At 43.0% G+C, this 27,950-nt stretch overlaps 1 protein-coding gene across 2 annotated transcripts in view; it reads left to right on the top strand.

The window, feature by feature from the left end:
• The window catches only part of LOC139565914 (protein MTSS 2-like), a 125,388-nt gene that overhangs the window by 72,436 nt on the left and 25,002 nt on the right, over positions 1-27,950 (top strand). For both annotated transcript variants that reach the window (XM_071386590.1, XM_071386579.1), the window contains exons 6-7: positions 451-525; positions 23,545-23,702. In XM_071386590.1, the coding sequence (XP_071242691.1) occupies positions 451-525; positions 23,545-23,702 (233 nt within the window). The remainder of the gene's footprint in view (positions 1-450; positions 526-23,544; positions 23,703-27,950) is intronic.

Raw genomic sequence — 27,950 nt, 5'->3', positions numbered from 1 at the left:
GGGGAAGGCCTTTACTTGTTTCAGCATGACAATGCCCCCGTGCATAAAGCGAGGTCCATACAGAAATGGTTTGTCGAGTTCGGTGTGGAAGAACTTGACTGGCCTGCACAGAGCCCTGACCTCAACCCTATCGAACACCTTTAGGAGGAATTGGAACGCCGACTGTGAGCCAGGCCTAATCACACAACATTAGTGCCCGACCTCTAATGCTGTTGTGGCTGAATGGAAGCAGATCCCTGCAGCAATGTTCCAGCATCTAGTGGAATGCCTTCCCAGAAGAGTGAAGGCTGTTATAACCGCAAAGGAGAGACCAACTCCATGCCCAGGATTTTGGAATGAGATGTTCGAGGAGCAGATGTCCGCATACTTTTAGTCATGTAGTGTACATTCTGAGATGTCTAAATTATTTAACTGGCACTTGATGCATATTCTCATGTCAACCCAATGCAGAATACAAGAAGGCCCGAGCAGACATCAAGAAAAAATCCTCAGACACAATCAAGCTACAGAAGAAAGTTAAGAAAGGTAAGGGCATCTGTTTCTAACTTTCTAAGTTCTGTGTGATGTGACACTCTGCCAAGGGCGTTTCGTATCTAGGCCAATATGTAGGGTTGGGGGAAGGCTTGGACTACACCTGAATGGAGAGTGTGATGCATAGCAACGAGCAACGAAACAGTCATTACCGAGGGTCAGGTTACCTCACCACAGCTGGTATTGTGAAAGGAGACAATGATGTGGTTTCTCCATGCCTGCGGTTGTTACGGGGCCCCTCCTTCGCCAAACCTTCTCACCACACCTACCATTTCCCTCTTCCATAAATGGTATCGTTTCAGCCAGGTTGGGGTTGTGTTTAGCTCTAGCTCAGGACTTTTTTCTTAGTCTCCCTACGAGGATGTAAAGGTGTAGACATTATTCCCAATGTGAAATGATATGACAATAACAGTCTTACATCATTAGTTAGCCTAAAGATTAAACACGATAGTACACATGCCCATTATGACATTTAAATGCTAGGCTGGTAATGTCATGACTATCGCGGACCAATGGCTCTGAACTATGAGCTTCAGTCTTCTGAGAATTTAAGTGTTTATTCCTCAAGTTCTGGGTATTGCAACAGCCGAACTATCATATGAAAATATGGGTACCGAAAGTGGGAGAGGGATGACGAACATGTGTCGTTGTGACTTTGCACCTTCAATCACCGATGAAAGGTCTGTCATTATTATGTGGCCTCAACCCACTTCAGAGCTTCAGTGCAGAAACGCCTCCAGTTCGCCCTGTTATGGCTGCGTTGAGGTCAACTGTTGACTGGAAACACCCCTCAGAGCTTGACTGCGCGGACTGCTCTCTTATCTGACAGAACGCCCTCTCTATAGCTTATTCACCACTCGCCATCTGGTCCTCAGTAGCAGAGTGTTGTCCTCAGTCGCTCAGTTGGTAGAGCATGGTGCTTGCAACACCAGGGTAGTGGGTTCGATTCCCGCTGGGGTCACCCATACGAAAAATTAATATATGACTAAGTCACTTTAGATAAGTGTCAGCTAAATGGCATTTATTATCATAATATATTACCATCTCCTCAAGGCTCCACAGGCTCTTTGTTTGAGAACCATAAACCCTGCCTGACAATTCAAACTGAATTCTTCCGCTGGTCTATCGTTTGCTACATGCTTCAGTCTGAGACTGCCATAATTGAAGTTGTTTGTGGTGACATCAAAATGAGGGGTGTTGTACAAAACAATGTCAGCAGTGATTGGATCATCCCTAGCCAATCAGAGTATCAAAGCCAATGACGAATTTTCAAAACACTGCTTTACCCACGTGTGTTCTGTCTCTGGCCCAGACTATCAGTTTCTGGGACCAATCAGATTCTCAAACAGTCCGAGGTACTCCGATCCAGACTCATTCCGTAAAAGAAACAAACGTCTGTGGGCATGGCATAGCGTTTGGCCGGAGCAAGGAGTATGGGTAGCCAAGCAACCATAAACCTACATTGCTGGTTAGAACAGTCACAAACAAACAATTCCTTCGACTGCAGTCTTTCTAAAGGCGCAATAAGGCTTGTCGTTTGAACTAGTCAAGGCACCTAAAGGCAAACACAATATTTCCGTCACCCATAGGCAAAGACGAGGTTTGCGTTCTAAGATTAACTAATATAATTGTCCTCTGATGGTCTGAGGTTGTCATTCCACAGGTGAACATGACCTGTAAACCTGGCCATTCCTGCTACTTTTACCCAATTTAAGACTTGTTAGATACTTGACTTCACTAGGAATTTCTAGCACCCGTTAGCTATCGTTAGCACCCGCTATGTGAAGAGCCCGTCAGATAGCAGCTCTCTTTCCGGAGAGGGATTTGATCTGACGATCCGTATGATGAGAGGGAGCCCAGCAGTATGTGAGGCGCAGAAGATGTTGAATTGTTAAGCTGAGCTGAGAGGAAAGCGATTAGTATGCTAATGGTATCACTGCGCACTTTGATGGCAGGGAGATGAGCAGAAGCATGAGGGTTTTGAGCTGAAGCTACGCCATTTCCCTCTCAGCTATGCTAAATGTAGGGCAGTAGTTGGCTCGTACTGTACAGGCCTGTTGCTGTGACCTGATTGTTCCCCATAAACAAGGCCTAGGGAGGACAGAGTCTCTAAGGGGGGCGCCTCCTCACACAAGTGTAGGAAACACCCCCTGTTGAGAGTTGGCCCCACTCAATCAGAAACATTTGTGGATAGCTGCCTGGGTTAGAGGAATTGTTTTTGTCAACAGGGTTGACATGGATCTCATCTAGCCCCTTGGCAAACACTGTAAACATCGAGGCAATGATGGGGGCAGGGAAATCTTGAGATGCCCTAAAGAATTTATGTAGTAGTACATTTCCCATGATGTAGCCTAGACCTTAAATGTGGTAACTGTCTGATGGCAGTTTTGATATGACGATACATACATTTGACGGAGTATTTCAACATTGTTGATTTTAAGAGTGCTGAGTCTTTCTTCATTGTTGGGTAATGTAACCCCATTGCTGTAACCCCATTGTGTGGTAATGTGCAGTTGGAAGGTATCAGGCAGCAACACACCTGGTCGAGGGCGGGGCGGGGGGCTGACGGATAGTGGTGTCAGTAGGATATCGTCATTATCCGTTACACCAATCAAGCATGTGTAAAGTCTAGACAAGAGGCCCCTGCTTTCTTATAGTATGCCACACCTCCACCTATTAAAATGAAGAAGCCTGAACCCACAAACCCTTAAAATGCTGGATTCTGACTCTTCCGCTATCCAAAGGTGCTTTGCAACACAGGCCGATATGAACACCACCACGCCTCAACTGAATGAATACTTTGCCTTCCCTGCTCCTTTCCACTGTTTCTCACATTTGTTGTCCTCTCTCAGTAGCGTGGTCAGTCTGTTGGTCCCATGATTATTTTTGGCAGTGCATTGCCCTCGCTCCCTGCCTTGCCCTACAAAGGACCCATTGGACAATGTTGAAACAGAGAGCGTATCTGGAAAAGAGGCTAACCGCTGGGCGAGGTTCAGCGAATAATCCCACCAGAATAGTGTAGTAGCAGCAACAGCCAAGACTCATTGTAACTTAACTTGACTCAGTGCAGCTCAGAGCGAAATAAGTAAAGGTAAGTGTACATTTAGGAAGGCCACATCGTAGATCAAGGCTGTATTTGTCTTTCTAGGATGAGTCCCTGTCGCATGTAATGCTTAGAGAGACACTGACTAGTTAGCTACTGTCCTTTGAAGTTCAAAAAGGAAGTGCAATAAAATCCAGTAATGTGCAGCCTTGACTCGAATTCAGGCAGTCGTTCCTCTTGTGGAAATGGGCCATGTGGCTGAAAAGTCCCGAGAGGGAGGTGTACATCATCTGGGTTAGGGTGCCCTTCGACCCCTCTCTAACCTCTTTGCTCCCTTAACCAAACCCACCTCCTTAGCCAAGGCCTTGGTTTATAACAGGGGCCAACCACGGGCCACATTGAATTGGCTTGAGGGCTGCACTTGGCCCGCAGGCCGTGAGTTTGAAACACTAGGTTAACAAGGACCTCTTATAGCCTGAAGACCAGTGCCATGGGGTTCATCTGGGAGAGGTGATTGAAATCAGGTCATGGTTAAAAGGTGAACTCTGTCTTGGGTGATATAACATTTTGTTGTTGTTATCGCAATATATATATTGTCAGAGGTTAGCATTCCATGATATTTACACAATCTTCTACCTGAACGCACAAGACCAAATGCTGTTTAACAGAACAGGAGCACACTGCTTTTCTTGGTCACGTTCAGTAGGATGTTTTACATAACCATATCATAATCATATCACATGCTAAATTTACATGGTCATCTTTGATATATCGTTATCGTGATAATTGTTTAGATTATCACCATGGATTTTTTTTCATATCACCTAGTGACCCGATTGAATAAATTGAACAATGCCCTTTTAAGTTTCTAATGCACAGGCCACACCCTGAGACTTGAATGGCCTACACATTTCAAATGCATGTAGTGCATGAATGTTAGTTGAAGGCACAGGTGGAGTAGAGTCGGGCTTTGTTAGCTAAATTAACCGCTGAAGGAATGTGGGCAGCTGTCTCTCTGCTCCCGGGCTTAGAGAAGACTTTTGACCTCTTGGGTCCAAAGACAAGGTCAGGGAGGTCAGATGGGGAGTATTAGTGTGTTGGGAGTCTTGACAAAACCCTCTTATCCCTAGGAAACATGGAACAAATGCTACCCTAGTTCCTAATCAATCAGAGAAAGATTCATTGAATTGAGTATAAACTTTGAGAAAAACAGATGTGGTACACTGGGACTTAGTTAACTTGTTTCAATCTGTGAAAGTGAAGTAGAAATGTGGTGTAACTCCACCAAGAACACAAACAGTTTCTATTTGAGTTCTCGGTGCAGTTAATATGGGTGGTCTTGTATGGCGGTAATTAAGCTAATCTGTAGCTTTATACTAAAGCGAATGTGGCTGTGAGTGGAACATCATGCCTCAGGGGAATGTTGCATGCTGGGGAGGGTCCTCTTATTTGCGATTGGAGTGTGTGTCTAGGTGTGTTTCACATCAAGTGGGCCCTGTTTGCTACCAGAACGGGTTGTGCAGTGTCCTCCGTGCTGACTCACCCCACTGAGCCGCTGTGGGAAGCTGTCCTCAGGCCTCCCTGTAGAGCAGCAATCAGAGGGAAGTACAGATTCCTGGGATATCTCTGTGTCTTAGCCCCCACGCTGCCCAGCACCGCTAACGTTGAACTGATCCCACCTGGAGCATTTAACAGCTCTAGATATGAAATACCCCTAACCAATCCGTTACGTTCCCCAGCAAGAAAAACTAATAATGTCGCTCAAACAGAAGGGGGACAAACAAAAAAAATCTGACCACAACCAAAATGCACCAGGTGGGTGTTAGGAGGGGTTCTGAAACACTGGGGGGGGGGGTGTATGGGGGTGTACGCTGAAAGTTGACTAGCAACAACAACTGGTACCTAAGACTAGAGGTCGACCGATTATGATTTTAACGCCGATACCGATAACGATTATTGGAGGACCAAAAAAAGCCGATACCGATTAATCTGCCAATTTTTATTATTTTTTTATTAAATGTTTTATTTGTAATAATGACAATTACAACAATACTGAATGAACACTTATTTTAACTTAATATAATACAAGTTTAGCCTGAAATAAATAATGCAAAAACAAAGTGTTGGAGAAGAAAGTAGAAGTGCAATATGTGCCATGTAAAAAAGCTAACGTTTAAGTTCCTTGCTCAGAACATGAGAACATATGAAAGCTGGTGGTTCCTTTTAACATGAGTCTTCAATAGTCCATGGTAAGATGTTTTAGGTTGTAGTTATTATAGGAATTATAGGACTATTTCTCTCTATACCATTTGTATTTCATTTACCTTTGACTATTGGATGTTCTTATTAGTATTGCCAGTGTAACAGTATAGCTTCCGTCCCTCTTCTCGCCCCTACCTGGGCTCGAACCAGGAACACATCGGCAACAGCCACCCTCGAAGCATCGTTACCCAAGGGGAACAACTACTCCAAGACTCAGAGCGAGTGACATTTGAAACACTATTAGCGCTCACCCTGCTAACTAGCTAGCCATTTCACATCGGTTACACCAGCCTAATCTCGGGAGTTGATAGGCTTTAAGTCATAAACAGCGCAATGCTTGAAGCACAGCGACAAGCTGCTGGCAAAATGCACGAAAGTGCTGTTTGAATGAATGCTTACGAGCCTGCTGGTGCCTACCATCGCTCAGTCAGACTGCTCTATCAAATCATTGACTTAATTATAACATAATAACACACAGAAATACGAGCCTTAGGTCATTAATATGGTTGAATCTGGAAACTATCATTTTGAAAATAAAACGTTTATTCTTTCAGTGAAATATGGAACCGTTCCGTATTTTATCTAACGGGTGGCATCCATAAGTCTAAATATTCCTGTTACATTGCACAACCTTCAATGTTATTTCATAATTACGTAAAATTCTGGCAAATTAGTTCGCAACGAGCCAGGCGGCCCAAACTGTTGCATATACCTTGACTCTGCGTGCAATGAACGCAAGAGAAGTGACACAATTTCCCTAGTTTAATATTGCCTGCTAACATTAATTTCTTTTAACTTAATATGCAGGTTTAAAAATATATACTTCTGTGTATTGATTTTAAGAAAGGCATTGATGTATATGGTTAGGTACATTCGTGCAACGATTATGCTTTATTCGCAAATGCGCTTTTGTTAAATCATCCCCCGTTTGGCGAAGTTGGTTAGGAAGAAATGGTCTTCACACAGTTCGCAACGAGCCAGGCGACCCAAACTGATGCATATACCCTGACTCTGCTTGCACAGAACGCAAGAGAAGTGACACAATTTCCCTAGTTAAAATAAATTAATGTTAGCAGGCAATATTAACTAAATTTTCAGGTTTAAAAATATATACTTGTGTATTGATTTTAAGAAAGGCGTTGATGTTTATGGTTAGGTACATATTGGTGCAACGACAGTGCTTTTTTCGCGAATGCGCTAGTTAACTTCTCTAGGGTATGTGGGACGGTAGCGTCCCACCTCGTCAACAGCCAGTGAAAGTGCAGGGCGCCAAATTCAAACAACAAAAATCTCATAACTAAAATTCCTCAAACATACAAGTATTTTACACCATTTTAAAGATACACTTGTTGTAAATCCAGCCAAAGTGTCCGATTTCAAAAAGGTTTTACAACGAAAGCACACCAAACGATTATGTTAGTCACAGAAAAAGTCACAGAAAAAGACAGCCAGTTTTCCAGCCAAAGAGAGGAGTAACAAAAATTAGAAATAGAGATAAACTTTATCACTAACCTTTGATGATCTTCATCAGATGACACTCATAGGACTTCATATTACACAATACATATGTCTTGTTCGATTAAATTCATATTTATATCCAAAAACCTCCGTTTACATTGGCGCCATGTTCAGAAATGCCTCCATAATATCCGGAGAAATTGCAGAGAGCCACGTCAAATAACAGAAATACTCATCATAACTTTGATGAAAGATACATGTTTTGCATAGAATTAAAGATACACTTGTTCTTAATGCAACCGCTGTGTCAGATTTCAAAAAGCATTACGGCTAAACACAATATTCAATAATCTGAAAACAGCGGTCAGCCACAAAAGCAAGCCATACAGTTACCCGCCCAAATTGTGCAGCAAAAAAACAAAACAAAAAACATTAGAAATCTTCCCTTACCTTTGCTGATCTTCGTCGGAATGCACTCCCAGGACTCCCACTTCCACAATAAATGTTCGTGTTTTTTTTTGTAATGTCCATCATTTATGTCCAAATAGCTATTTTTGTTGCGTGTTTGGTATACAAATCCAACGTCAGGGAAGCGCGTTCACTAAAACCTGACGAAATGTCCAAAAGTTCCGTAACAGTCCGTAGAAACATGTCAAACGATGTATTGAATCAATCTTTAGAATGTTTTTAACATAAATCTTGAATAACGTTCTAACCGGAGAATTACATTGACTTCAGATGAGCAATGGAACGGAGCTCCCTCTCATGTGAACGCGCATGGTCAAAGAATGGTCACCTCATGGCAGACCTGACTAATTCTCCTCTCATCCGGGCCCCCTTCATAGTAGAGTCATTAGACAAAGTTCTACAGACTGTTGACATCTAGTGGAAGCCGTAGGAAGTGAAAACGCATCCATATCTTGCTGTGATTTCAATGGGAGCTTGGTTGAAAATCCACCAGCCTCAGGATTCCCACTTTCTGTTATACTCACAGACATAATTCAAACAGTTTTAGAAACTTCAGAGGGTTTTCTATCCAATACTAATAATAATATGCATATATTAGCAACTATGACTGAGGAGCAGGCCGTTTCCTCTGGGCACCTCTGTGCACCTTTCATCCAAGCTACTCAATACTGCCCCTGCAGCCATAAGAAGTTAAGTATTAAAATACAGGGCTAACTCCACAGACTGCCATGTTGCGCAATGCGGTGCTCAAGCATGAACTCCACCTCACTGCAAAGCTTCTGTCTTTTCAGGGTTCAGTCGATAGGCATGTTTGATTGCGGCATAGTCCCAGAGTTTTTTAAATAAAAATGATCAACTTAATTGAGCAAACTACAGTATAGCCTATCTCATTGGCACCAGTGGAGAGCATCAGCAATATCTCTGGTGAGTATTCACTATTTATTTAGCCAGGTTGTAAAGCGGATTGGTGTGCTTAATTTTAAGAATTGAGCAATAAATATAGCAGCACGAGAAAGCTGGGATCCTCTTTTAAACTCTGTTTTCACATGCGATTGCGCAATGACTGGGCTTGTAAGAACACATTTCACTAGGCTCTGTAGGCTATGTGCTCTCTAACTGTGTTCCTGGGGTTCCAAGGCCTATAGGCTACATTTGGAGCTTGGCCACTAGTTGTGATACAAACTTATCAAAACATATAGGCCTATGAGCTAGGTTACATGATGTGAGCGGCTATGATTTGAAGTATTTCACAAGTGATAATACATTGTTCACAAGTGATATTGTCACCCATCAAACTATTCTTAATTTAATCTTGTCATTACATATACTAAACAATATACGGTATGTGTGAAATTAGTTTTGATTTAGAATGGACCATTATCGTGCACCTGTCGAAACATGGGCAGGGGAAAAAAATACATAGCGCATGGAGGATGCTTTTCCCGTGGTTCATTTTCACGCCAGCAAGGTAGGCTATACTCCAATTGTAAAGCGAAGCAATGTGCTTAATATTTGGGAAGTTAAGAAAAATATATAGTGGGCCTAGCCTATAGAAAGCTGATGGGATCCTCTTTTTAATAGAGGCCATCAAAACAGTTTTCTCACAGCCTATAAAATTGTTGCGCAACATGAGCTCGTGGGCTCTCATGAAGTGATTGATTTGATTTCCGATTGCATTGATGTCAGAGTGATTAGAGGGACAATAGATCGCTGAGTACCATGCCATTAGCGACTGGCAGATGGCAAGTTTGGTAGGCTACTCAGCGGTATCAGAGTGCAGTTTTGGAGAAGCCTAGTTACCGTGACTAAATGGTCATGTGGAATTTGACGGCGGTCTTGACTTGTTACAGCCGGTGTGGCAGCACTAGTTGAGACTTTCTTGATGTTCCCAGACTTCCATATCCCACACTTCAAGCAAGTATAACATGCTGACTAGACGGGGCACGCGCGTGCGCCTTCGCACGCATGTTGATTTTGTTCATCCACACCAGACGTTATCAGGACACAGGTTGAAATATCAAAACGAACTCTGAACCAACTATATTAATTTGGGGACAGGTTGAAACGCATGAAACATTCACGGCAATTTAGCTAGCTAGCTTGCTATTGCTAGCTAATTTGTCCTTAGATATAAACACTGGGTTGTTATTTTACCTGAAATGCACAAGGTCCTCTACTCCGACAATTAATCCACAGATGATAAATTAATTTGGTTTACTGTTTTGTCATCTCTCCTCCTTCCTCAGGCTTCTTTTTTACTTCTTTGGACTTTATATGGCAGTTGGCAACCGACTTTACGGTGCAATACTACAACCGACTGGTGTGTGGACGTCAGTTCATCTTTCAATCACCCACGTGGGTATATGCTCCTAAACACCAATGAGGAGATGGGAGAGGCCGGACTTGCAGCACGTTGAGCATCACAAATATAACCTATTTCAATTTTAGCGCCTGGCCACGCAGAAGTTCGCTGAGTCGCGCGAGCAGTGTGGATGCAATGATTGATTAACATGTGTAAATGTATTTTGCGACACGAGCGGTGTGGTCAGCATGTAACACTAAGATCGTATTTTAGAACTTAGCTAGCCATGTTGGCAATAGAACGAGCTTTCAAATAATGCCCACCTGACCCCGATTGCAATTTATAAAATGGGCCGTTTTTGGATTGTGCAAACAGTAATTGTATAATGGCGGTGATGCAGTGTAATGTTCCAAACAAAAAACAACTACAAGTGTACTTGCTCTAGTTCCTTAACGACACAGCTAGGCGTGCTCAAAATAGCACCTTATTGTTGAAAACTACTTTGAATCATAAAAGTGCATTGAAATGACTTAGGAACTGCGGACTTTGGAGAGGTTTGTGGCCACTTGGAGACACCAATTAGTCCTCACTCAAACCCGTGTCATTGTTTTGTATTATGTTGCACCTGTAATGTCTGGATTTAGACTTGAGTCAGGTGAACTGTTATGGGAAGATGATTAGACCAAAGTTGAGGACACGGTCTCAAAACTGTTCCCTTTCAATTGCTGCCATGCTTATGCATTTCATATTTATTCTGTAAGAAACATTTCAATTTAGCCCTATCCATATAGGCCAATTCCCACAAGTGTAAAGGGTATAAGCATATATAAGCATTTCTACATGCTTTTGTAACTATACCAAACAAAAATATAAAATGCAACATGCAACATTTCTGATCGTACTGAGTTGCAGCTCATATAAGGAAATCTGTTGATTGAAATAAATTCATTAGGCCCAAATCTATGGATTTCACATGACTGGGAATATGCATCTGTTGGTCACACATACACTACATGACCAAAAGTATGCGGACACTTGAACATCTCCCAAATCATGGGCATTAATATGGAGTTGGTCCCACCTTTGCTGCTATAACTGCCTCAACTCTTCTGGGAAGGATTTCCACTATATGTTGGAAAATTGCTGCAGGGACTTGCTTCCATTCAGCCACGAGATAATTAGTGAGGCTGGGCACTGATGTTGTGTGATTAGGCCTGGCTCGCTGTCGGCGTTCCAATTCATCCCAAAGGTGTTCGATGGGCTTGAGGTCAGGACTCTGTGCAGGCCAGTCAAGTTCTTCCACACTGAACTCGACAAACCATTTCTGTATGGACCTCGCTTTATGCATGGGGGCATTGTCATGCTGAAACAAGTAAGGGCCTTCCCCTTTTGCCACAACGTTGGAATCACAGAATTGTCTAGAATGTCATTGTATGCTGTCGTCTTAAGATTTCCCTTCACTGGAACTAAGGGGCCTAAATCATGAAAAACAGCCCCAGAACATTATATCTCCTCCACTAAACTTTACAGTTGCCACTATGCATTTCGGGCAGGTAGCTTTCTCCTGGCATCCACCAAACCCAGATTAGTCCGTCGGACTGCCAGATGGTGAAGCGTGATTCATCACTCCAGAGAATGCGTTTCCACTGCTCCAGAGTCCAGTGGCGGCGAGCTTTACACCACTCCAGTCGACGCTTGGCATTGCGCATGGTGATCTTAGTCTTGTGTGCGGTTGCTTGGCTATGGAAACCCATTTCATGAAGCTCCTGACGAACAGTTATTGTGCTGACGTTGCTTGCCGACACAGTTTGGAACTCGGTAGAGAGTGTTGCAACCGAGGACATGCGATTTTTACATGCTACATCACTTGGCGGTCCTGTTCTGTGAGCTTGTGTGGTCTACCACTTCACAGCTGTTGCGCCATGATGTTTACACTTCACAATAACAGCACTTAGTTGACCAGGGCAGCTCTAGCAAGGCAGAAATTTGACGAACAGACTTGTTGGAAAGGTGTCATCCTATGACGGTGCCACTTTGAAAGTATCTGAGCTCTTCAGTCGGGCCATTCTACTGTCAATGTTTGTCTATGGAGATTGCATGGCTGTGTGCTCAATTGCATTCACCTGTCAGCAAGGTGTGGCTGCAATAGCAGAATCCACAAAATTGTATAAAGTGTGAGATATATATATATATATATATATATATATATATGTACCTTAAAAAGAAAATAGGGGTGTGGATCAGAAAACCAGTCAGTATCTGGTGTTACCACCATTTGCCTCATGGTGGTAACATTTGCCTCATTGATTTTGCCCTGTGGAATGTTGTCCCACTCTTCAATGTCTGTGCGAAGTGGCTGGATGTTGGCGGGAACAGGAACATGCTGTCCTACACTTCGATCCAAAGCACCCCATACATGCTCAATGGGTGACATGTCTGGTGAGTATGCAGGCAATGGAAGAACTGGGACATTTTCCGCTTTCAAGAATTGTGCACAGATTCTTGCGACATGGGGCCGTGCATTATCATGCTGAAACATGAGGTGATGGCGACGAATGAATGGCACAACAAGTGGGCCTCAGGATCTCATCCCGGTATCTCTGTGCATTCAAATTGCCATCGATAAAATGCAATTGTGTTCGTTGTCTGTAGTTTATGCCTGCCCATACCATAACCCCACCGCCACTATGGGGCACTCTTAACAACGTTGACATCAGTAAACCCACATGACGCCACACACGTAGTTTGTGGTTGTGAGGCTGGTTGGACGTACTGCCAAATTCTCTAAAACAACGTCTCTGGCGTTGCGTGAGAGGGTGGAAGAATGACATCATGGGGCCGAGCAGAGGCATACTGCTGTGGTTTTACAGTACAGGTCCTGCCCTTGATGGTTGAACCTGTTTCGCCATTTGAAATCTGATAAGCTACTCCTGGGCCATTCATGACAACTTCCCCATGTTGAGTGAGTAAGTCACAGCCATATTAACCCGGGTTGTGTTCAGTAGGCACGAAACAGAATAACAAGGTTTAAAACGGGGAGATACTATGTGAAATTAAGCACACCAATCCGCTTTACAACCTGGCATACATAGGCTTCGCGTAAGTTTCAAGTTTGGGGAAGCAAACTTTTACCATAAAAATGCATCTTTATAATAAAGCATTCCATGCGTCATCGCATTTGCAGACGCATGTAAGATAGCCTACTATTCGTAATATGATGAGTAGATTGGATAAGAAACGCACTTCTTTATCTGCTGCAAACAGTTTTGCCAGCTGATATATATTTTAAAGGGTGCCAGGGATCAGTTGACCTAGTAAGCCCTGCAGCCTGACTGGCAGTGGGCAGAGGTCTGGTTCAGATCTACAGCGGGTGCCCTGTGACAGGAACTGGTTCTGGGGCAGGAATTAATGCGCAAGTGTTGCAAAATAAAATGTACACATGCATGTTATTCACTAATTTCATCCAAACTGCTCGCGAGCGTCTACGTAGCCAGGTGCTAAAATAGAACGGTTCTATTTTTGACGCGCTGCAAGTCCCGCCTATTCCATCTCCTCATTGGTTTTTAGGAGGATATACCCAAGTGGGTGATTTGAAAGATTAACTCAAGTCCACACTCCAGTCCAGTTGTTGGTGGTGGTGGTAATGCACCTTAAAGTTGGTTGCCAACCGTAATATAAAGTCCGAAGCAGACGACTGAAGGAGGAGAGATTACTAGAAACAAACTCGGTTTTCCCTTTTATCTGTGAATTAATTGTCGGAATAGAGGACCTTGTGCATTTCAGGTAAAATAACGCGAGGGTCCGGTTTGGTCAGCATGTTAGGCTTTCATGTGGCAATTCAGAGAAACGGATCGTTATTTTGATGCGCTTAGAATGGAGTTGTGAGTGCATTCGGATGGCTGTCAGTCAAAACCCATACAGCTCTGTGAAGAGAAGATGAGCTCTGACGTTATTTATAGCATGTTGTTGTACAGCCACTGCGTTCCAATTTAGGCACTTACCTGTTCAAATCTGCTATTATCAAACAGTATACAGTACGAGTGTAAAGGGTTTTTAGAAGCGTGTTGGTTTAATAGAAGCGTGTTAACGTAACATTTGTTCCAGTTAACTTTGGAGACCCATCACAAACATACTCTTGAAAGTCCCAATGAGAATACAATCACACTCCAGCTGTCAATATGGCACTCTACTATTTATCAAAAAAAGCCTATGTTTTCATTGGACATTATTCACTGAAACATCATGCAAGAGTAAATATTGTCAACTTCCATCACGGCTGAAGAGCTGGATCGAAAATCTGGTATTTGTCTCACAAATACCAAGCATTTTGGGAACAACCGGGAAATAGGTTTCTGATCAGGACAGTATTATCCCAGGTACACTGTCTGAACACCACTCTCTGGGACTTACATATACTCTCTCTTTTTCATCTCTCTCCATTTCCACCATTTGCTCTCTGTCTCTCTCTCTTCCTTTCCCTGTTTAAAATCCCTCACATCCCCAACACAAGACCCAGCCGTAAATAAACATGGGCAGCTGACTGTATCTCTCCTCTGGAGAGTGCAATCCATCCCAGCGCCTTAACCCTGATTTACCTTCATGGCTCTCAGATAAAGTCCCCCCCCCCAAATGACACCCTATTCCATTACGATTGTGTAGCAGCACAACATGGATTAGCATCCAGTACAGTTTTCTGTATTGGCTATACATTCTTCCAGCCAGCATGGCACAGCAAAAGGCTCTTCTCAATTGGAGATCCCAAATGGCACACTATTCCCTATGTAGTACAGTACTTTTGACCAGGACCCATAGGGCTCTGGTCAAAAATAGTGCACTTCTGTATATAGGGAATAGGGTGCCATTTTAAACGCAGGCCAGGTCTCCAGCCGAACGCTTTCTTATTTGAACTAAAGAGAAACGGGAAATATTCAGAAGACCAGTTTTGGATGGCATGGCTAGAAAGGGGAAAGAATTATTTATTTTTTTCCCTCCCTCAGAAGCGGTCTGTCATGTGATGGCATATACTCTCTTCACATGGCAACTGGTTGGGCCGAAGGGCCTTTAGGTTGCTAAACAAGGTCTTAAATAATATCAGAACCTGGTTTCTTCTAGGGCTGGGAATTACCAGGGACCTCACGAAACTTAGGTGTCGATATGTATTTTTATTTTTTTAACGTTTTTTTGGTGATTTGATGTTACAAACATATTGCTCATGGTTTCTGCTGCAGGGAAATGAGAGAGATCATGAGAGATGGCAAGCTTTGGTCAGTCAGGGAAATAGAATTGCTGAAAACATGTTGGCTCGCTATTTAAACAGATGGAGAACAAGCTATAGGTTGAAAAATACCTGAGTTTTGGCAGTTGGTAGGAGGTTCTTACTGTGGAATGCAGGGTTTGGTTTTTATCAGGCATAATGGGACCCATGTCATCCAAAAAGTTATACTTTTGACTCAACTGTCCATAGAACATTCTTCCAAGAGTCTTGATGATTATCCATGTGCTTCCAGGTGTTTTTTGGCAAACTTGGGTCAACTTTTTGGACGAGATGGTTCCCAATATGTGACTCACCACCTGGATTTGGTCTTACGTATCAAAATTTGAAATTGTGTTTTTTTACATTGGATAAAAGTATAGACAGAGCTACAAAATGGTATATCATACACCACATTTTTGAGGAACAATGGAAAAGTAATTCTGCTTTGAAAGTTGAACTTGTAAACTTGTGAGAATATGGCCTTTGAATGTTTTGGTATCTAGTGAAGAGCTCTTCTTTGTCTACACCCATTCAGCATTGTTCACACCCTCTTAAGCTTTAGCCCCACCCATCTCATTTTGCTCTCGGAGTGTTCAGAGCGCACTTTTGATGCTCTGGCCGATGATTTGTTTACCTCTGGATAACATGAAAACAGCCTAACCAGCTCGGCTGGCAACAATTTCATTATGCTTTTTTGCCAACGTTTACTGACACCGGCCAAATTCAACGGTGTTGTACACTTTAGTCTAAGACGTAGCTAGCTTGGTAAACAATGAACCTAGCTAGGTAAACATGTAAGATCACACATGTGATGTTAGCTAATGAGCCAGCCAGCTAACATTAGCTATTTAAACAACAATGAACATGGTGCCAAATCATGTTGTTACTACCCTGCATGAATCTGCTGGGAGCTGACCAACCAGATTCAATGTTAGCTAGCTAACATTAGGCTCTAACTAGCAAAGCAAACGGTTCTGGGATACAAATAATGTCAGACATGTAATGTTAGCTAGGGAGCTAAAGCACCTTTGGCAGCGATTACAGCCTCGAATGTTATTGGGTATGACGCTACAAGCTTGGAACACCTGTATTTGGGAAATGTCTTCCATTCTTCTCTGCAGATGCTCTCAATCTCTGTCAGGTTGGATGGGTAGCGTTGCTGCACAGCTATTTTCAGGTCTCTGCAGAGATGTTTGATCCGGTTCAAGTCCGGGCTCTGACTGGGCCACTCAAGGACATTCAGAGACTTGTCCAGAAGCCACTCCCGCTTTGTCTTTGCTGTGTGCTTAATGTTGTTGCCCTGTTTCAAAGTTGAACCTTCGCCCCAGTCTGAGGTCCTGAGCGCTCTGGAGCAGGTTTTCATTAAGAATCTCTCTGTACTTTGCTCTGTTCATCTTTCCCTCGATCCCGACTAGTCTCCCATACCCTGCCGCTGAAAAACATCCTACCGCATGATGCTGCCACCACCGTGCTCCACCGTAGGTATGGTGTCAGGTTTCCTCCAGACTTTGGCCTGAATGCCAAGCATCAAGAGTTGGTTCCACCAGACCAGAGAATCTTGTTTCTTTTGGCAAACTCCAAGCGGGCTGTCATGGGACCTTTACTGAGGTGTGGCTTCAGTCTGGCCACTCTACCATAAAGGCCTGATGGGTGGAGTGCTGCTGAGGTGGTTGTCCTTCAGGAAGTTTCTCCCATCTCCACAGAGGAACAAAGGAGGTCTGTCAGAGTGACCATTGGGTTCTTGGTCACCTCCCTGATGGCCAGCTCTTGGATGAGTCTTGGTAGTTCAAAACTTCTTCCATTAATAATGATGGAGGCCACTGTGTTCTTGGGGACCTTCAATGCTGCAGAAATGTTTTGGAACGCTTTCCCAGATCTGTGCCTCGACACAATCCTGTCTCTGAGCTCTACGGACAATTCCTTCGACATGCACTATCAACCTTATATAGACAGGTGTGTGCCTTTACAAATCATGTCCAATCAATTGAATTTACCACAGGTGGACTCCAATCAAATTGTAGAAACATCTCAATGATCAATGAAAACGGGATGCACCTGAGCTCAATTTCGGGTCTCATAGCAAAGGGTCTGAATACTTATGTAAAAAATATATATATGTATATGTATGTATATATTTTTTATAAAAATAAAACAATTGTAATACATTTGCAAACCTTTCTAAAAAGCTGTTTCCGCTTTGTCATTATGGGATATTGTGTGTAGATTGAGGGGGGAAAATTTCATCAATTTTAGAATAAAGCTGTAACCTAACTAAATGTTTAGGGGTCCGAATACTTTCCGAATGCATCCTGAAAATCGGTTTTCTCACAAAATCGTCTGCAGTGTCTGAACAGTTTGGCCTACAAACTATTATGAAAGATAAGTTACCTTGTCCGAAAGACATTTACATGGTTATCAAAGTGTCACACCAGGGTTAGCCTACACGAAACACAGCCCTTATTTGAAGTGTTTAAAAAAAATAAAATGAAACATGATTGAAACCATTTCCTTTTTTGACTGCTAGGTTGTATGGGTATTATGACACATCTACTGGGCTCTATAGAGCTAGTTAACGCTACCTACAGTAGATAAACATTTCCCCTATCACTAGTTTCTACTAAGTTTGACTAATAAATGCTATCCTGCATCCCATTACCAGGGTCGTGTTCATTAGTTTCCAACAATTAACCTTTATTTAATTAGGAAAGTCAGTTAAGAACAAGTTTTTATTTACAATGACGGCCTAGGAACAGTAGGTTAACTGCCTTGTTCAAGGGCAGAACGACAGATTGTTACCTTGTCAGCTCGGAGATTTGATCTAGCAGCCTGTCGGTTACTGGCCCAATGCTCTAACCACTAGGCTACTTACTGCATTTGAACTGATTCCAGAAGCCGACCCAAAAGCTGGCTATATATAAGTATAAAATATATGGATGAGCAGTGAGAGTTTCAAAGATAGGAAAGAATAGATAGTGAAGTATACAGTATATATATATGAGGTGAGCAATGTGAGATACGTAAACATTAAAGTGACTAGTGTTCCATTTATTAAATTTGCCAATGATATCAAGTCTGTAGGTAGGCAGCCACCTCTGTGCTATTGCTGGTTGTTTAACAATCTGCTGGCCTTGAGATTGAAAAACAGCTTGTATCTCTGTCCCAGCTTTGATGCACCTGTACGGACCTCGCCATCTGGATGGAAGCGGGGCGAACAGGCAGTGACTCGGGTGGTTATTGTCCTTGATTTTTTTTGACCTTCTGTGACATCGGGTGCTATAGGTGTCCTGGAGGCCAGGTAGTTTTCCCCCAGTGATACGTTGTGCAGACCACACCACCCTCTGGAGAGCCCTGTGGTTGTGGGCGGTGCAGTTGCCGTGCCAGGCGGTGATACAGCCCGACAGATGCTCTCAATTGTGCACCTGTAAAAGTTAGTGAGGGTTTTCGGTGACGAGCTACATTTTTTTCAGCCTCCTGAGGTTGAAGAGGCACTGTTGCGCCTTCTTCACCACACTGTCTGTGTGCGTGGACCATTTCAGATTGTTTGTGATATGCACTGAGGAACTTAACACCTTCTCCACTGCTGTCCCGTCGATGTGGATAAGGGGGTGCTCCCTTTGCTGTTTCCTGAAGGCCACGATCATCTTGTTTTGTTGACGTTGAGTGAGGTTTTTTTCCTGACACCACACTCCGAGTGCCCTCACCTCCTCCCTGTAGGCTGTCTCGTCGTTGTTGATAATCAAGCCTACCACTGTAGTGTCGTCTGCAAACTTGATGATTGAGTTGGAGGCGTGCATGGCCACGCAGTCATGGGTAAACGGGGAGTACAGAAGTGGGCTGAGAACGCACCCTTGTGGGGCCCCAATGTTGAGGATCAGCGAAGTGGAGATGTTGTTTCGTACCTTCACAACCTGGGGGCGGCCCGTCAGGAACTCCAGGACCCAATTGCACAGGGTGGGGTTGAAACCCAGGGCCTCAAGCTTAATGATGAGCTTGGAGGGTACTATGGTGTTGAATACTGAGCTGTAGTCAATGAACATAATTCTTACATAGGTATTCCTCTTTTCCAGATGGGATAGGGCAGTGTGATGGCAATTGCATCGTCTGTGGACCTATTGGGGTGGTATAGGCAAATTGCAGTGGCTCTAGGGTGACCGGAAAGGTGGAGGTGATATGATCCTTGACTAGTCTCTCAAAGCACTTAATGATGACAGAAGTGAGTGCTACGGGCGATAGTCGTTCAGTTACCTTTGCCTTCTTGGGTACAGGAACAATGGTGGCCATCTTGAAGCATGTGGGGACAGCAGTGTTTTGGGGCAGCGTCTCAAAACTGTTCGAATGCCTTGGGTGGTTCGAACAACTTTTTTGGGAAAGTCGTATTCCTGGTCGTAGTGCTGGTTGTGCTGGTAAGTTGACGTCTCTCTGATATCCAATAGTTTTTCAAACAATGTAAGAAATGATGCATAAAACAATACAATATAGTTTCCGAAGGACTAGTAGTGAGGTGACCCTCTTTGTCGGTGTCTTCTTGCTAAGTGAATAGGGCTGTGATGGTCATGGAATTTTGGATGACGGCCAGCCCAAATGACAGCGGTCTCCATAATAAGTTGCTGCCATAGAAATAGATTGAATAGAAGGTGCCATCCCCATTCAAATCAATGGTGGCATAATGGTTGAACTGGTGGCCATTGTGAGTGTACCCATAGGAACAAAGCAGAAGGTAAAAGCAGGAAGTGTACCCATCAATATGTGCTGTGATTTGATGATTCACCTCAACTGACATTACAAAAAATGCTTTCCATTGCATGAGCCACATCGGTTAACATAATTTGAATGAACATTCTACATTATCATGGAAATATTGCATCACAATACCAGGAATCCATTGCAAGTGTACCCATGAGTTTACCAGTCAAATTGGCAAGGTACCAAACCTGTTCTATTCATTCTATTTCTGTCTTGTGCTGCTGCTGCATTGTGGGGGGTGAATGCAACAAGTGTAGACCTTAACCTTTCTGGCGCAGGCATTCCGCTAGCGACCCACCTCGACAACATCCGTTGAAATTGCAGAGCGCGAAATTCAAAATACAGAAATATAAATATTTAACATTCATGAAAATACAAGTGTCATACATCAAAATAAAGCTTAACTTCTTGTTAACCTCTCTGGGATATGTGGGACGCTTGTGTATAAGATACCAAATTAAAGCTACACTCGTTGTGAATCCAGCCAACATGTCAGATTTCAAAAAGGCTTTTCGGGGAAAGCATAAGATGCTATTATCTGATGATAGCACAACAGTAAACAAAGAGAGTGTCGCATATTTCAACCCTGCAGGCGCAACACAAAACGCAGAAATAAAATATAAATCATGCCTTACCTTTGACGAATTTCTTTTGTTGGCACTCCAATATGTCCCATAAACATCACAAATGGTCCTTTTGTTCGATTAATTCTGTCCATATATGTCCAAAATGTCCATTTATTTGGCGCGTTTGATCCAGAAAAAAACAGCTTCCAATTTGCGCAACGTCACTACAAAATATCTCAATTACCTCTAAACTTTGCCAAAACATTTCAAACTACTTTTGTAATACAACTTAAGGTATTTGTAAACGTTAATAATCGATCAAATTGAAGACGGGTCCATCTGTTTTCAATACAGGATGACAACAAACTAACGATACTTTTCTAGTCTTGCGCAACTCTCAAACAGTACACATAACGTTACACTGATTCCAGATGGCCGTTCTTCTTCATTGCAGAAAGGAATAACCTCAACCTATTTCCAAAGGCTGGTGACATCCAGTGGAAGCGGTAGGAACTGCAAACAGGTTGATTAGAAATCTGGTATCCCAATAAACTCATTGAACAGACGGTGACCTCAAAAAAAAATAAAGAAATCTGAATGGTTAGTCCTCTGGGTTTTGCCTGCTACATAAGTTCTGTGTTCATAGACATGATTCAAACAGTTTTAGAAACTTCAGAGTGTTTTCTATCCAAATCTACTAATATTATGCATATTTTATATTCTGGGGATGAGTAGAAGGAAGTTGAAATTGGGCACGTTATTTATCCAAAAGTGAAAATGCTGCCCCCTATCCTAGAGAAGTTAATCCAGCCGCTGTGTCAGATTTCAAAAAGGCTTTACGGCGAAAGCACACCATGCGATTATCGGAGAGCAGCGCCCCGCCTCCAAAAGCATGAAAAACATTTTTCAACCAGGCAGGTGCGCCACGAAAGTCAGAAATACTTTCTTCTGTTGGCACTCCAAAAGGTCCCAGCTACATCAAAAATTGTCCTTTTTGTTCGATAATGTCCTTTATATCCCCAAAACTCAGTTTAGCTGGCGCGCTTCATTCAATAATCCACTGGTTTCCCTCCTTCAAAATGCATACAAAATGAATCCCAAACGTTACCAATAAACTTCTCCAAACAATTTAAACAATGTTTAGAATCAAACCTCAGGTACCCTAATACGTAAATAAAATTTACAATTTTGAATAGTATAAACACTACAGCCAAAATGGCCTCTGTAGCGCCGAGCAGTTGCCATACCGGGCGGTGATGCAACCTGTCAGGATACTCTCGATGGTACGAGTAATATAGATAAACTCTCTTGGTAGATAGTGTGGTCTATAGCTTATCATAAGACGCTCTACCTCAGGCGAGAAATACCTTGAGACTTAAATATTAGACATCGCGCACCAGCTGTTATTGACAAAGACACACACCCCCACCCCTCGTCTTACCAGACGTAGCTTCTCTGTTCTGCCGGTTTATTGAAAATCCCTCCAGCTCTATATCATCCGTATCGTCGTTCAGCCACGACTCGGTGAAACATAAGATATTACAGTTCTTAATGTCCCGATGGTAGGATAATCATAGTCGTAGGCCATCAATTTTATTTTCCAATGATTGCATGTTTGCAAGTAGATTTGATGGCAGTGGGAGTTTACTCGCTCGCCTGCGGATTTTCAAAAGGCAGCCCGATCTGCATCCTCTTTTCTTCCTTCTTTTCTTCAGGCAAATGATGGGGATCTTGGCCTGTTCCCAGGAGAGCAGTATATCTTTCTCGTCCGACTCGTTAAAGGAAAAAGCTTCTTCCAAGTTCGTGTTGAGTAATCCCAGTTCTGATGTCCAGAAGTTATTTTCGGTCATAAGAGATGGTAGCAACCACATTATGTACAAAATAAGTTACAAACAACGCAGAACAACGAACAAAATAGCACAATGGTTACGGGCATGTAAAACTTCAGCCATCCTCTTCGGTTGCCTAGATAACCAAAGACTTGTTTGCTACAACACCTTTTAATTTTTCAGCAAGGAACAACAAACTTATGAAAGCCTCCCATCTTCTTCAAAATGCTTTTGAGGGCTCTGATGGTCCCTCTTTCCAACAGCTTTGAAATCTCCAAGTGGATTCAGTTAGCGTATTGTGTGTGAGTGTGTGTTATACTGTGTAGATGTGTGTTATGTAATTGGTAAGTGCATGCGTGTGTGTTTGTTAGGCATTACAGGTGTGTGTTTGAGGTATTAAGGTGTGTGTGTGTCAGCCAACTGTATGTGGAACCTCTTTCCATGGCAGCTGAACTAAGATGAGTAGGCAGGCACACCCCCCCTCTTGTCTCTTTAAAGACCCCTGCATACCACACACAGCATTATTCAACACACACACAGCCTTCATGCTGCACGCTGTTGGCCTTCACTCTGGCCCAGTGAACCCAAATACCAGTGTCCACCACCTCTTGACAGGCCTGCAGCATGCGTCTCCCCAGAGAGCACGCTGACATAACAGCTGAGGAGGAGAGGAGGCTGTAACGACGCTGGTGTGGTAACCTCTTTATTTAGACTCTCTACACCCGCTGGGAAATAGCAATGTTATACTTCCATCTGGTGGGTAAAGTATGTTATGGCAGCCACTCTACTATATGGCTCGCCTCTTTTTACAGTTCCTCAATCGTGGCCTGAATTTTACTTCAAAGGTTTGGGGGGAAATAAGACTGCAATTAGAAAGGGAAGGAAAGTTGGTCTCAAAATATTTGTATATTATTCAATAAGTTGTGAGGACAGATTGGCCCCCCTCCCAACAAATGTGTTTCGGGCATGGGGCATCGTTTTCTATCCTGGGTTTGTTGACTTGCTATAGTAGCCCACTGGCTTTGTGTGCCTGTCTTGTAGCCCTCTGCTTTGCCTGACATCTTTGGTTCCGCCCTATGCTTCCCCAGGGAAGGACGAGGTGCGCGGGCAGTTGGACAGCGCCCTGCAGGATGTGAACGTGCGCTATGCTGTGCTGGAAGAGACTGAGAAGAGAGCCGCGTGCCGTGCGCTCATCGAGGAGAGGGGCCGCTACTGCTCCTTTGTCAGCATGCTCAAACCCATGCTGGTGAGTAGCATCACACTGTTCTTCTCCCTAAATTCACTTTCCCCTCTGTGCCTCGCTCACTCAATTGTGTTCGGACCGCTCCCTCTACACACGCGTGCTGAGTGCGCACACAAGCTCCCGTTAGGCCTACAGAAATAAATGCCTATTAAAAACGTATCTGATGGGATACACAAGCTAAATTCCTTGCCAAAAGACACCAGTTTTATCACAGTTCAAAGTTTACTGAAGTAGAGAAATGCAGTATGTGTTCAAACAACGATCTGCAGTTTTGGAATAATTGTGCCATCTATATTCCGCTTAGGCTACTTTGCGGTTGTCACTAGTTACCACTGCCACAAAGTCAAAATTGATGATATAAAAAAATGAATGCTCTTTTAAGGTTAGGCATAAGGTTAGCATTGTGGTTAAGGGTTAGTTTTAAAATCAAATTTTAAGAAAAATAGGCAGGGTTTATGACTGTGTCTGTGGTAACTTGTGACAACCCTACTTTGCAATCTGCTAGTGCCATTTAGAATTGTATAGCCAGTAGCTCGCAGCCCACCTATGAATAGCTTGCCAAACAATTCTGAAAGTACATGCAATTTTCACGTTTTCCAACACAAAACTGTCATGGACAAATCTCACAAGTATCAAATCTCACAAGTATCAGACACCACAAGCTCCCAGCTACTATCTAATCAACTCAACATTGACATTATCAAAACCCTGTTAAGTTTGGCTTTTTAAGCCTAACACAATATCTGCTAACACAATATCTGCCAATTATCTGCAATATTGCTCCTGTCTGTGTGGTGTGCACACTTTTCCATCACTCCGTGTGTAGCCAGTTGATTTGTTAAGTGTTTTGGGTTGACAGAAATACTTACCCCAAAACCTCCTTTAAATGTTAATTGCAAAGATGGCTTACCTGGCAGAAGTATATCATTAATAATGAATTGGCAAACTTTGCCATGAAATGAGCAGCAGCAGTATAAAACCATCACTAGACCGGCCCAGTTACTCACTAGATGCATAATTAAAGCTGCAATATGTAACTTTTTGGGCAACCCCACAACATTTATATACACATGAGTTATTATAGATCTATCATTCTCATTGAAAGCAAGTGTAAGAAGCAGTAGATCTGTTCTGTAAACTCTATTTCTATGCTTCCAATTTTTAAGTTTAGATTTTGCATGTAAACTCAGCAAAAAAAGAAACCCTTTTTCAGGACCCTGTCTTTAAATGATAATTTGTAAAATTACAAATAACTTCACAGTTCTTCATTGTAAATGGTTTTAACACCGTTTCCCATGCTTGTTCAATGAACTATAAACAATTAATGAACATGCACCTGTGGAACGGTCGTTAAGACACTAACAGCTTACAGACGGTAGGCAATTAAGGTCACAGTTATGAAAACCTAGGACACTAAAGAGGCCTTTCTACTGATTCTGAAAAACACCAAAAGAAAGATACCCAGGGTCCCTGCTCATCTGCGTGAACGTACCTTAGGCATGCTACAAGGAGGCATGAGGACTGTCGATGTGGCCAGGGCAATAAATTGCAATGTCCGTACTGTGAGATGCCTAAGACAGTGCTCCAGGGAGACCACATGTAGGTCTCCAGGGAGACCACTCGCAGTGGCAGACCACATGTAACAACACCTGCACGGGATCGGTATATCCGAACATCACACCTGTGGGACAGGTACATCCGAACATCACACCTGTGGGACAGGTACAGGATGGCAACAACAACTGCCCGAGTTACACAAGGAATGCACAATCCCTCAAGCAGTGCTCAGACTGTCCGCAATAGGCTGAGAGAGGCTGGACTGAGGGCTTGTAGGCCTGTTGTGAAGCAGGTCCTCACTAGACATCACCGGCAACATCGTCGCCTATGGGCACAAACCCACCGTCGCTGGACCAGACAGGACTGGCAAAAAGTGCTCTTCACTGACGAGTCGCGGTTTTGTCTCACCAGGGGTGATGGTCGGTTCCGCGTTTATCGTCGACGGAATGAGCATTACACCGAGGCCTGTACTCTGGAGCGAGATCGATTTGGAGGTGGAGGGTCCGTCATGGTCTGGGGTGGTGTGTCACAGCATCATCAGACTGAGGTTGTTGTCATTGCAGGCAATCGCAACGCTGTGCGTTACAGGGAAGACATCCTCCTCCCTTCCTGCAGGCTCATCCTGACATGACCCTCCAGCATGACCATGCCACCAGCCATACTGCTCGTTCTGTGCGTGATTTCCTGCAAGACAGGAATGTCAGTGTTCTGCCATGGCCAGCGAAGAGCCCGGATCTCAATCCCATTGAGCACGTCTAGGACCTGTTGGATTGGAGGGTGAGGCCTAGGGCCATTCCCCCCCAGAAATGTCCGGGAACTTTCAGGTGCCTTGGTGGAAGAGTGGGGTAACATCTCACAGCAAGGACTGGCAAATCTGGTGCAGACCATGAGATGAGGAGGCGGTGCACTGAAGTACTTATGGTGGCCACACCAGATACTGACTGTTACTTTTGATTTTGACCCCCCCCCCCCCCCCCCTTTGTTCAGGGACACCTTATTACATTTCTGTTAGTCACATGTCTGTGGAACTTGTTCAGTTTATGTCTGTTGAGTCTTATGTTCATACAAATATTTACACATGTTAAGTTTGCTGAAAATAAACGCAGTTGACAGTGAGAGGGCTTTTCTTTTTTTGATTTTTTTGAGTTTATAACTTTCAGTTTTGTACACCAGCTTCAAACAGATGATAATACAATATGTTTGGTTATGGAAAATATATTTCACAGTGGTTTAAATGGTACAATGATTCTCTACACTATACTTGTTTTGTCACAAAAACAAACTGAAAATAGGCAGACTATTAGAATTTTAGCAACCAGGAAATGGCGGAGCGATTTCTGCATGGTCCATCTTTAAATTGCCATATGCACAATTAAAGGAGAATTACACAAAACATCTTGACATCTTCAAATGCATTGACATGAACTGAAAACATCAATTTTCGTTGTTTCTCTATGAACAAGTATCATTTTGAGTGGAAAAACAAAACAATTTGAAAACCAGGAAAAATAAAACGGAGAAAACATACACTACCGTTCAAAAGTTGGGGGTCACTTAGAATTTTCCTTGTTTTTGAAAGAAAAGCAAAAATAAATGTCCTTTAAAATAACATAAAATTGATCAGAAATACAATGTAGACATTGTTAATGTTGTAAATGACTGTTGTAGCTGGATCTACATAGGTGTACAGAGGCCCATTATCCGCAACCATCACTCCTGTGTTCCAATGGCACGTTGTTAGCTAATCCAAGTTTATCATTTTAAAAGGCTAATTGATCATTAGAAAACCCTTTTACAATTATGTTTGCACAGCTGAAAACTGTTGTCCTGATTAAAGAAGCAATAAAACTGTCCTTCTTTAGACTAGTTGAGTATCTGGAGCATCAGCATTTGTGGGTTCGATTACAGGCTCAAAATGGCCAGAAACAAATAGCTTTCTTCTGAAACTCATCAGTCTATTCTTGTTCTGAGAAATAAAGGCTATTCAATGCGAGAAATTGCCAAGAAACTGAAGAGCTCGTACTCCGGGATGCTTGCCTTCTAAGCAGAGTTCCTCTGTACAGTTTCTGTGTTATTTTGCCCATCTTAATCGTTTCTTTTTATTGGCCAGTCTGAGATATGGCTTTTTCATTGCAACTCTGCCTAGAAGGCCAGCATCCCGGAGTCGTCTCTTCACTGTTGACGTTGAGACTGGTGTTTTCCGGGTACAATTTAATGAAGCTGCCAGTTGAGGACTTGTGAGGCGTCTGTTTCTCAAACTAGACACTAATGTACTTGTCATCTTGCTCAATTTGGCACCAGGGCCTCCCTCTGATCTTTCTATTCTGGTTAGAGCCAGTGTGCGCTGTTCGGTGAAAGGAGTAGTATACAGCGTTGTACGAGATCTTCAGTCAAGTTTGGACACATCTAGTCATTAAGGTTTTTTGGGGGGTTTTCTTCAATTTTCTATATTGTAGAATAATAGTGAAGACATCAAAACTAGGAAATAACACAAATGGAATCATGTAGTTAACAAGAATTTTAATTAAATAATCATAGATTTTAGATTATTCAAGGTAGCCACCCTTTGCCTTGATGACAGCTTTGCACACTCTTGGCATTCTCTCAACCATCTTCACCTGTAATGCTTTTCCAACAGTCTTGAAGGACTTCCCACATATGCTGAGCACTGCTTTTACTTCACTCTGCGGTCCA

This window comes from Salvelinus alpinus, chromosome 2 (genome assembly GCF_045679555.1).
Source record: "Salvelinus alpinus chromosome 2, SLU_Salpinus.1, whole genome shotgun sequence".
Classification (NCBI taxonomy): domain Eukaryota; kingdom Metazoa; phylum Chordata; class Actinopteri; order Salmoniformes; family Salmonidae; genus Salvelinus; species Salvelinus alpinus.
The sequence above is the reverse complement of the archived record's forward strand: the minus strand, read 5'-3'. Positions and strand labels throughout refer to the sequence as shown.